Below are 12,045 nucleotides of genomic sequence, written 5' to 3'. Positions count from 1 at the left end.
ATAAACTATTTGTTTAGTTTCCCAACATGTGGGACATGGTTTGCACATCGTGCATCTGAAATGGCCTACCACCTCTGGTAGATTCCATAGTCTTTGAATCGTCGGTGCCTGCGGCGTATCCAGCAAAGATCGTACCACTTGATCCCTTACGCTTTTCGCCTTTCTAAAGGCATGCATCGGTGGCTCAGGGCTCTCTAGAACATCCGCAACCAGATTCCAATGTTTATTGACAATTCTACGAATATCATTACTTTTTGTGCAAAACGTCGTTACACAGATCATGCGTTCATGTGATGTTGTACGTGTCTTCGGTGCCAGTAGAGTTGATCTATCTTGGAACCACGCTCTTTTTCGAGATCTTTTTACGAGGCGCTTTGGATATCCTCTGTCTATCAAGCGATTGATGAGGTCTTCGGATTCTTTAAAGAAATCTTCTTTAAGAGAACAATTTCTCCGGATGCGGAGAAATTGACCGAAGGGTAAATTGTCCCGTAGTCCTCTTGTGTGATGACTTGTGTATCTCAAGAGGGAGTTTCTTTCGGAGGATTTCCTGAAAAGGGTGGTGTAGAGGTATCCTTCCCTCTCTTTTATGCTGATATCGAGAAAATCGATGGACTCTTTATTCATATGCATTGTGAACTTTATGTCGTCCGATTGATTGTTCAGCCATTCCATGAAGGCATGGAGGTTGTCCACTTCGCCTGTCCAGATCATGAGGACATCATCGATATAACAATGCCAGGTGGAAATCATATCTCGATATGGATTGTCTTGTGATAAAATACAATGATGTTCATATTCTGACATGTATAGGATTGCCAGGTCCGGGGCGAAGGCAGCGCCCATGGCGACTCCTTTACTTTGAATGTAGAATTTTTTCTGAAACATAAAGAAATTTTTGGTCATTGCGATCTCCAATAAGTCAACAATGAATTCGGTTGGGACCCCTACCGGTTGTTCACGTCTGTGGAGGACTCTTTTCATACACTCTAATGCCGGTCTCTGAGTTATGCTGGTGTATAAGGAGATAATATCCATTGTCACCAGGATTTGACTGTTTTTGTTGAATGGTATCTGATCTATTAAGTTGATAAATTGCATGGTATCCCTCAGATATGTCGGGGTTGCTTCAGCTAACGGTTTCAGGAATACATCGACATATTTGCAAAGTGGTTCTAAGAGTGATCCGCATCCGGATATGATCGGGCGTCCTGGTGGTTTGACTGGATTTTTATGTACTTTGGGTAGTACATATATTGTTGGTATCCTAGGTTGTTCCACGTTAAGGTATTGGAATTCCTTCTTCGTCAGGAATCCCATCTCTAGGGCTTTGTTGGTAATGGGCGTGATATCTGTCCGTGTCTCCTGCGTAGGGTCTCGTGCTACTGGTTTGTAGCTGATGCCGTCCATTAGTTGGGAGTAGATTTCTGTCTTATAGTTCTCCACATCCAGCATGACTATGGATCCCCCTTTATCAGCCGGTTTGATCACCACTGACTTATTGTTCTTAAGTGATTCCAACGCTGTCCTCTCTCCCGCACTGATGTTGTGTTTCACATAAGATCTCTTTTCAATTGTTTGGAGAACATCCCTCAATACCACACTTTCATACGTCAATATTTTGTGAGAGACTGATGCCATGGTAGGCATGAAGGTGGAGGGGGGTCGTAGGTTGGTGAAAGCCGTCATGGCAGTTGATGGTTTATTGGTAAAAAAAGTTTTTCAACCTCAATTTTCTGAAGAACCTGGTAAGTTCAGATTGTATATTGAATCTGTTGGGATGGGATGTAGGTACAAACGATAACCCTTTGCAGAGTATACTGTTCTCCTCTTGCATGAGTGTATGGTTTGACAGATTAATTATCGGGCTAGAAATAGGCATAGTCCTTGGCATAGTCCTATGGGGTCCCTCGGTTACCATCTGTAGGTCTTCCTCCTGGTGCTCCTCTCCCCGTGGTCTTCCGGTTGGAACCGGACCTGTTTGGTACTCTGGCCTTGCTGTCTCCCACCATCCCAATTCTGTTGGTTCTGACCTCGATTGGGGCGGTTGTTCCAAGATCCTCCTCTGCCTCTCCCCCTCGGTGGTCTCCACTGGGTGTCCCCTAAAAAAGGAGATTGTGGTTCGCTCATGTGTTGGTGGGGTGGTGTGTACCATTGCTCTTGCTGTTGGTGATTTCTGTCTGATGCGGTCTGTTCGTTCTCACTTTCTGCACTATATGAGGAATCCGAGAAGTTGTTGAATCTTCGTGTTCCTCTGTAACCTCCTCTCCCTCTATTGAAGAAGCGACCCTGGTGGTCCTGCCTGTAGTAATCTGGCTGTAGGTAGGGGTAGGTCCTTTTCCTATCGTAATACTGAATGTCTTTAGCTAGTTTGTCCAGTTTCTTAGTTTGTGTTTCCACATCAAAGTCTTTTAAGGTTTTATTCAGTCTATCCAAAGTATCTTTTGCATCAGCAAAGGCCGATGACTGGCAATTTCCGCCTTGAGATCTTCTATTTCCTTCGTCAGCTGTTCAACCTGATCTTTAGCTGTCTCCACCCCCAGCACCATCCAGTGCCGGGAGCAGTTATTTGCCACGAAGCTGAAGCCTTCTTTAAATTTCGGGTTGTCAACAAATATGGCAGGTTTGTTGCGGACTTGGAGTCCAGTGGGGATGATGTTAGATCGCAGGTACCCTGTTAATAGATGTCCATGTAGTTTGGTTCTTACCAATTTTTTCTCTAGGCGTTCAAGTTTGTTTATTTTTTCATTTAAGGAGTGATCTACACTGGCGCTGTTACTGGTAAGGAAAACAGTCCCCGTCTCTCCCCCGATCAAGTTCTTTATATAATCCTCCGTATACGAGAGGGTCTCAAGTTCCATACTGATGTATCCCTCTCTGTACACAAAATAGAATTAATCAAATATTTATACAAATTTGAATTTAAAAGGAGAAAACCCTCGCAAGAGATCTCTTGCTCTGAGAGTGTAAGTAGTAAAGGGGTGGGCCCTTGAAAACTCGGGGACCTGGGTCCATGCGACAGTACAAAGAAGAATGGGTCCGAGTTATGGTTTAACTAATACATGGAATCAGTTCTGTATTATATCATACAGACATACACCACAATGTTTATTTGCACCAATTGAAAATAATTTGTTAAGGAAGAAAATAATTTTCAAATTTCAATTGCATTTATTTATGCAAAGTTGTTATTTCTCTACTTTTTACAACAAGTTATGTCTCGTATATTCAAAAACAATACTTCAATGTAATTGTGAAATCATTACATTCGGAGTGCTCTCTGTGAGGAGGGGAAGGGAAGTGCAAAAGTTGTGAGGGACTGGGTAAAGGTGGTGTGACTTTTCAAAAACATCACGTTAAAATCAAAGAAAAGAAAAATTAATTTAACCTAAGTGTGATGTAAGTTGGGAACCTCTTCACTAATTCGATTGTAAAGGCGTTTCTTTGATTTTAACGTGATGTTTTTGAAAAGTCACACCACCTTTACCCAGTCCCTCACAACTTTTGCACTTCCCTTCCCCTCCTCACAGAGAGCACTCCGAATGTAATGATTTCACAATTACATTGAAGTATTGTTTTTGAATATACGAGACATAACTTGTAAAAAGTACAGAAATAACAACTTTGCATAAATAAATGCAATTTGAAATTTGAATATTATTTTCTTCCTTAACAAATTATTTTCAATTGGTGCAAATAAACATTGTGGTGTATGTCTGTATGATATAATACAGAACTGATTCCATGTATTAGTTAAACCATAACTCGGACCCATTCTTCTTTGTACTAAGAACTGCTCAGGGCAGGTGTTAGCTTTTGGAGATATTCGCGCTTAGCGCGAATATCTCCAAAAGTTGGTAATAGGAGATAGCGATGTTAGCGACTGTTTCCAGTCGCTAACATCCTGGCACGCCCACTTTGCATGTCATTAGTGATAAATATCACTGACATGCAAAGTGGGGCCCAAGATGGTTGCTATCTCCTACTAGCTGTCGCTAACTGGTGTTAGCGACAGCTAGGTAATAGGGTGATAATTTTATCTCCGCTTTCTTGGCTTTTAAAGCCAAAAAAGCGGAGATAAACCCCCTTGGTAATATGCCCCCTGGTCTTACACATCTGCCTCCAGCACAGTCTGGACCACATTTCCTGCTTTGTGGTAACAGAGTGTTAACACATCAGACAGATGTAGCAAACCAGGTTCAACAGTAAATTGAATTGTAAAATATATAGGGAACCTACACTTTTGTCATACATTGGACTTCTTATTTCTCTGCTTCTTTTCTTCTATATCTGGTTAGCCTCTTGTACTCTGATTGTTCCTCCATAAGGTTTTGATCATTTCCACTGTTTCAAAAAGCATTCTGTAGATATATCTAATACATTGTTGAAAGCCTATTGCCAATGACGTGTGTGCTTTCTCGTTTCGATAGGCATTAATGCAAGTCAGGCACAGCTCCTTCCTCAGTTCGACCTGCATTTCCCTTTTGTGGGGAGCTCTGTGCATGTATCGCTTTGGTAACCACTCTGAAGCATCGGTGTCCACAGATCTCCCCGAGAAGACCATGGAAGATGCTGGGAATCATCCAAGTGTGTCCAGTGGCCTTTGGGTTGAGCATGTCCTGGTCCCCAGCCTGTTCCTTGGAGCCTGTTTCCTTGTTGGTGTGCCAGGGAATGCCTTTGTCATTTGGACCATACTCTGGAAGATAAAGGAGCTCACTCTCACCCTCGTGCTCATCCTGAACCTGGCGATAGCCGACTTTGTGGTCTTGATAACGCTGCCACTCTGGATCCACTCCCTTGCAAGTGTATGGCTCTATGGGCTCTTTGCCTGCAAGTTCCTCACCTATGCTATCTACTGCACTATGTACGCCAGCGTGTTCTTACTCACGCTGATGAGCATCCAGCGCTTCACGGTTGTGGTCTATCCGTTCACTGCTAGAGGATGGCAACGGAGGAACACCATGTTTGGAGTAGTGTTGGCCATCTGGGTCCTTGCTCTAGGGTTCTCCTCGCCCGTCTTTCTGTTCCTCTCAATTAGAGAGATCAACGGGACTCTGGCGTGCAACAACTGGGTGTACGCTTCGGACACGCAGAAAATAACCAAGCTACTGGTCCAGCTTCTAATTTCTTTTGTGATCCCTTTCTTGACGCTGATAGTATGCTACACCATGATACTGAGAAGACTCAGGCGCCTTAAATTCAAGGGGAAGAGCAAACCTGGCAAACTGATCGTCAGCATGATCATTGCATTCTTTGTCTGCTGGTTCCCATATCACATGGTGAACGTGTTGATCGTTTCTGCAATACTCCTGAGGTCCTCGAGCCCAGAGACAGCCAGGGCTTTGGAGCACGCTGTGAAGACCGGGGAAAACATCTCTGGCGCTCTAGCCTTCCTAAGCAGCTGCTTGAACCCAATTCTCTATGCATTCGCCGCTCGCAGTTTTCAAGGAGGTCTGAGAGGGACCAACTTTGCCAAACTCTTTGGGCAAATGGACGAGGAGGTTGTGGAAAAAAATGCAAAAGAATCACATATCCCATCTGTTGCTACAGATGTACACCTACAGGACGTGTAGCGTTTCATTATCCTGTGAGTTTTCTGATTTTCTGATCATATTGCTCCTAATGTTACGTTTTTTGTAAAAATGGTTTAAAGATAAGAATTTTGGGAGGGTCCCATGATGGTACATATTTTTCAAGAGGGGGGACTGGTCATATGTATAAGGTGAGTCCTGAAAGTATGCATGTGCAGTTTGTCATAGAATACACACAAGAAGTCAGACTTTTAGAGATCACTGACTGCTCGTAAATGACATCAATATGTTGGATCTGGGACTCAAGTCCCGCTCAGCAGTGCAAGCTTGCCGGTGAGTCTGACTGATTCAGAGAGGCACTCATAATCCATGTAAGAGTAATCCATAGTATTTCTCCTGCAACTGCCAAGAAGAGAGGGTCATTGGAAATTGTGCTGAACAACCCCCCAAAAAAAGAACAAGTATATATATATATATATATATATATATATATATATATATATATATATATATATATATATATACACATATATGTATATATATATATATATTAATATGTATATTTTTATATATATATACACATACATACATACACAAACACACACACACACACACACATACCTGCCCACAGAGAGTGCCAAAGTAGGTATACCAGGCAGAATTATTGTTGTTGATATTAACCCCTTCCCCGCGGGGGTAATTCCCCCATGGTGCGGGGGGGGAGGTTGAGCGCGGAGCCGCGGTGCTCCTGGCGAGACCAGGTCATCATGAGTCACGGTGGAGCTGTGTTCATGACAGCCTGGTCTCGTCACGACCCCGCCCACTGATTAATTTGCCTGCACAGGCGGGGAGTAACCGCGTGTGGGCAGAGCGGCGCCGTTATGACTAAACCAGGTCATGAGCACAGCTCAACTGTGACTCATGACGGCCTGGTCTCGTCATGAGCATGGAAGAGGTTAAATAAACCACTTGATCGCACTGATATCTTGTGGGAGACATGGCATTATAGTTAAAAAATACAACTTAAGCAAAAGCAGAACAAGGAAGAAACTTGATTATAAAGTATAGAGCAAAGTTTTTAATAATTTTTCCGAAAAACAAATATTTATCGGCGGCCCAGAGAGAGGCAGGAAGGCTGCTCCAAAGGTTTGGGGCCTGAGAAGAAAAGACTCGAGCAGAGAGCTTTAGCAAAATGAATACGGCTTTGAACTGCACATTTTTAGCCACCTCCAGTACACATTTTGGAAGGGGGCTGTGGGTCTGTGAGCTCTGAAGAATCCACCCACAAGAGTAGAAAAGTGAAGTCACAGGCTGTTTCCCCTGTTCCCCATGAGTGCATGCAAAAGGCATAGTTATACAAACTCTGAAAGGGTGGTAGGGGATGCACTGACAGTATCTGTGATGGCTACTCCACAACTCAGCCCTTGGAGGAAACTATGACGTGCACCACAAGAACGGATGGAGAATGAGGCAGAGACGTTTTAAGGCATGGGCAAAGTCGGCTCTGGCCCAGGGCCCAGACTTTCACGGGGGGCCCTGACAGAGACAGCTCTGTTCTGCAGAGAGTCTTGCCCTGATTACCTTAAATAGTTCTTCAACATATTGTTTTAAATACAGGTGAGAGTCTAGTACAGACATTTTGCAGATAATATTTGTTTGGGGTTCATGCAACATCCCAAAAAAGTTATTTCAGATCAAAACAGGACCTCTCCAGGGTGTCACTAAGGATATTTGCAGTAATATTAGTGAGCCACTGAAAACACATGTGGAGCCAGAATATTAGATGTAAACACATGTAGAATTTGGACCAGTGTGCCTGTGCACTGTCAGAAAATGATACACAATTGATGGACAGAATGCAGAACAAATCAAAACCTTCACCCCCAGTCAAGAGATTTGGGTTAAATCCATCATTATTTTGCTCACCGTGCCAGCCCAGTTTAGACCTGGCCATATGCAAATCATTCATGACCCTGTGCCTCATGGGAACAGTCCAGCCCGAACTGCCAAACCAGGTCCTCCCTGGATCGAAAACAAGCATCCTAGGACCTGTTTTGGGGTTTTACCCCTCTTCAGCCAGGATTGCTTGATTCAAGTGGCACAGTGAGCCCAGGACCCATGTCTGGGCATACCTGGCGCACTTAGGGTGAGAAAGCAAAAGACACACAATTGATGGACGGAATGCAGAACAAATCAAAACATTCACCTCCAGTCAAGAGATCTGGATTAAATCCATCATTATTTTGCTCACCATGCCACCCCAGTTTCGACCTGGCCATATGCAAATCAGTCATGACCCTGTGCCTCATGGGAACAGCCTCGAAATAATACCTCTGTGATAGTGATATGCTACTACTGGTGGCATAGTGAGCAAAAGAATTGCACAAGTCATGCGGAGCTAGCATTCCCATGTGGGGAGACCTACCCCTCCACCCTGTGTCCCATGCATTATATATAACAACCCCCATGACCCATGGTGGGATACTTGTTGGTTGATTTGATTTATCCTGACAAATACAACAAAATAAAAAAAGACTTTGGCTTGATTTGTCGAAATTCCTGTGGATGAAGATATTTCTCTGGAGGGGCCATTTCTGCACTGTCTCTAAACCCTACATCCACACCCCACTCCCTCCACCGCCCCGTGCCAAGATATTTCTTGCAAGGGAAATACAATGATAGTGGTATTACTGGTCAGGGGAACGTGTGGTGATTCCAGATGCCGCCTAAATATTGCAATCAAGCAAATATGTCATTTGTTGATTGACTGTGCTTAACTCATCTTGAACTGTACTAAAGGCTTGAGCCACTGCCTGTGATGGATTCACAGTGGTTCATGAGAACCACTGTGATATGCAAAGCAAACTGCCAGAACTCGAGGCTGATGTAGTTTCTCCGGAGTGGAGATAATTTGGCTGTCTCACTGAGACAGAGGGCCATATTATCAAGAAAGGGCGATACATTATCGCCGCCTTTATCGGCAGGAAACTGTCGATAAAGCGGCTATAATGGGCTTGATAATAGGCCCTTGTGAATTCCCATAGAAGCCCGGTTCTGGTGTTAACCTGGGCTTCTATGGGTATTCACAAGTGCCTACTATCAAGCCCATTATCGCCGCTTTATCAGCAGTTTCCTGCCGATAAAAGCGGCGATAATGTATCGCCCTTGCTTGATAATATGGCCCAGAGTTCCTTCAGCATGTCAAGTAACACATCTGATGATAATTCTCCCAAGTGGAAAAGAGGGATCGGGGAGAGATTGACAGGGGCGGTCCTGATGGTAATGCAGCTCAGTAGGTCCAGGAAATCACAAGTAACTGCTACAAAGTCAGGTTTCTGTAGTGAGAGCCTCAAACACATTAGAAGCAGACCTATAACAACAATTATTCTATCCAATGCCCAAAATCAAGGGTGTGCTTACCGGGGTGGGGTAGGGGAAGTGCTTAACTAGTCCTCCCGCTGCCAGGATACAGCCAGAGATCTGAAAGGGTAGAGATCAGCAGTCACAAATCAGTGGAGAAATGAGAAATTGTGATTAGCACAGTACTGTGGAGGAACACAGGGAAGAAATAAAATGGTAGATAGAAAAGAGAAGCCATCAGATTGAGGGGCATATTTGCAAGGTCCCTGTGCCACCGGAGTGTCACTTTTTTTTACGCTTCAGTGGCGCACAATGCTGAGCCACATTTACAAGGTCACGGAAGGCCATGCAAAGCCACCCTGCGTGGCTTTTCATGGCCTTGTAAATATGGGCCCCTTTCATGCACTACTATGCATGAAAGGGACGTTCCATGGGTGTTGCTGTGGGTGCTCCCATGTAACAGCCATGGATTATGCTGCATTTCCAGACTTACAAGTTTTTTAAACAAGGGAATACGTCAGATTCGAACATCTCCCCAGGGGAGGCATTAAAGTGGTGCAGCGAGGAGATATACCTTTCTCTGCGTTATTTGCTGTATTTTTGTGTGCTGTTTTCTGCAAAATATATAGAAGGATGAAAATGCACTCAATTATTGTTTTTGGGCAGGAACGTGTCCCTTCCTGCACAAAAGAAATCATCCCTGAAACGCAGGCACCCTTGCACCATGGTGCAAGGGTGCCTATGTTGGCGCTAGGCAGCCTATCGTGTGCCAGCGCAGAGGAAAGCACAGGGATAAGTCGCATTGCTGTAAATACAATGCATTCTGGCACTTTCCTAATGATGCTGCTCAATCCAGCAAGATGACTTGCAGCACCCGCGCTGCGTCAGTTTCTAGTAAGTATGCCTCTGAGTGTGGTGGATGCAAGGACTTATTAGCACTATGTAAAATATATTAGTATTAGGTTATAGAGGACATGAATTTCTAAGAGGTTGTAAAGTGGCAGCTCTGAGGCCCATGATTTTGTAAATAGGTATATCTGATGGGAAATAAAATTGGAAGTGTTTTGACAAAGGCAACTAATTGATACAAGAAAAGAAAGAAAACGGTAGTATGGTGAAGGCTCCACTGAGGTGTTTGACAAATGTGACTCTGTGTTTGATAATTTTCAGATAAGTGTAATGGCAGTGAAACTGTTTATATTTTGAGTTTAAAAACAAGTTCCAAATAGAGAGTTCAATTGATACGCTTGAGTATGACCAAGATTCCAGGAACAGCAAGGAGTATTTGTGCACGTGCCAATTTGGGCAATTCAGGAACTGACATGGAAGACTATGAAGAACAACGTTTGCCCAGTGCTCCTCTGAAATAGTCTACACATGAATCTGTTCTTATCTTATTAGTTGGATGCTGGTGTAATGGCAGAAAAATGGATAGGTCCTCAACTCATAGGATAGGTCCTCAACTCTAGAACAAGTGCTATAAAAGCTCTTGTTCAAGTATTAATTGCTTGAGGAAGGTGGAGACCTAAAATCTATGTCACTTGATGCAGAATGAAAGCTCTACCTTCCAAAACATATATTACATAATATTAAATCCAACCTGCAAATTCATTTTTTTGTGGTGGTGCAGTTGGAAGTATTAGGCGGAAGGGTTTATGAAAACTTTCTTTCATATTTTGGGCTATTCAGCCATGTTGTCAGCTCTCTTTACTACTAAGTAATCTTCCTCCCCATGTTATAGTTGTCTGCCCCATTTTGTCTATGGTGTTTCCCATAGAGCTTTCCTGCTCTTTTCTCCAGTTTAAGATTGTGGAACTAGTTGTCATTGTAGATCATTCTGTTATATCTTGTGTACTCTAATATACATCTTTCCTGGTGCTTTGGTCCTTGCTGTTCAGCCAATGGTAATGTACTGTGCGGGATGTTGGAGTGTTGGTGATGCATTGGAATGCTTGAGTGCCTGTGAGGCGGAGAATGTCACTTGGAGTATGGGCTGAGCAGCATGGAGGCTGCTCCCGGTGGGGCTATCCTAAGGACTGAGCTAAGAATATACTTATCTACAACTAAGACAAATAAATCATCTTCTAAAACTACACCTCGGCTACCTAAACTTCATTACAACTCATTCTCGTCTCCGTCCTCTCCACTAGCACATTGCAGAATAAATAATATTTATTTTCTCCAAAATTCATGTTTTTATTACAAAAACTCAAACACATTTGGGTGTTGAAGTTTAAATCTTGTTGATGTGGAGATTGGTAAAGCAGAATAAAAATAAAAGGGGCAATTTTAGTTTCATAAAAAATAGAATGCAATGAGGCTGAGCAACAAGAGTGCTGGTGGAGAGGACATTGGTACATTTTTTCATTTCATTTTCATGCTATGAATGTACTTGGGGAGTAGATAGTGCAAGTATGCTGAACATCATGAACAAAAATTACCTTTTATGTAGCAATTACGTGACTTGTGGAAATAGGCAATGGATTTCAAAGACCTGGTTAGATATCTACAAAAGGTAATGGAGCCAAAAGGACTTCAGATCTTTGGTCATGTAGGACATCAGCAGAGAAGACATGCTGCACTGGAGTTGTATACCATTTAAAAGACTGAAGCTGAGGAAGAGAGGTACAGTGCAGGTGCAGGGGCACAATCATCTCAAAGAACAATAGTGTTCAGATGGAAATGAGGCAGACTACCTCATATGATGTCGAGAGGCTAGGGGAGTGCTGTCACAGCAAAACCCCATCACCTTTTGGGTGCTTGAGGTAACACCCTAAGTGGCCAACTGTTTGTCCCGACATGGGTTCTGTGGTCTCTGTGCCAATGGAACCAAGCTACACGTGACTGACAAGCCCAATTATGGCAAAACCGGTCTTGGATTGCTTTTGTTCCGGCTAAGAGAGGACCTGGCTTGGCAGTTCGGGCTGGACTGTTCCCACTGGAGCAGGACCAAGAATTATTTACCGAAAGCAAAGTCTAATATGAGGTGACTTGGCAGGCAAAAGAATGATGGTTTGGAAAGTACCCCAAGCGATTGTCGCCATTGCCAGTAGTTAGGCTTATTGAAAGCATTCATGACACCACCTTTTATGTGCTTGGTGACTGGAGCCCAAGGCATCACAGATAATACGATGCACATCACACAGTGATGACT

General features: G+C 43.5%; 1 protein-coding gene across 1 annotated transcript; it reads left to right on the top strand.

Moving 5' to 3' along the window:
- Positions 1 to 4,502: 4,502 nt before the first annotated feature.
- Positions 4,503 to 5,573, top strand: LOC144798091 (leukotriene B4 receptor 1-like). Its single transcript, XM_078668858.1, has one exon. The coding sequence runs from the start codon at positions 4,503 to 4,505 to the stop codon at positions 5,571 to 5,573; it is 1,071 nt and encodes a 356-aa protein (XP_078524984.1).
- Positions 5,574 to 12,045: the final 6,472 nt, after the last annotated feature.

Source organism: Lissotriton helveticus, chromosome 12 (assembly GCF_964261635.1).
Source record: "Lissotriton helveticus chromosome 12, aLisHel1.1, whole genome shotgun sequence".
NCBI lineage: Eukaryota > Metazoa > Chordata > Amphibia > Caudata > Salamandridae > Lissotriton > Lissotriton helveticus.
The sequence above is the reverse complement of the archived record's forward strand: the minus strand, read 5'-3'. Positions and strand labels throughout refer to the sequence as shown.

Coding starts and splice junctions, on each gene's coding strand:
- LOC144798091 (XM_078668858.1), top strand. CDS start 4,503: ATGTATCGCTTTGGTAACCACTCTGAAGCATCGGTGTCCACAGATCTC.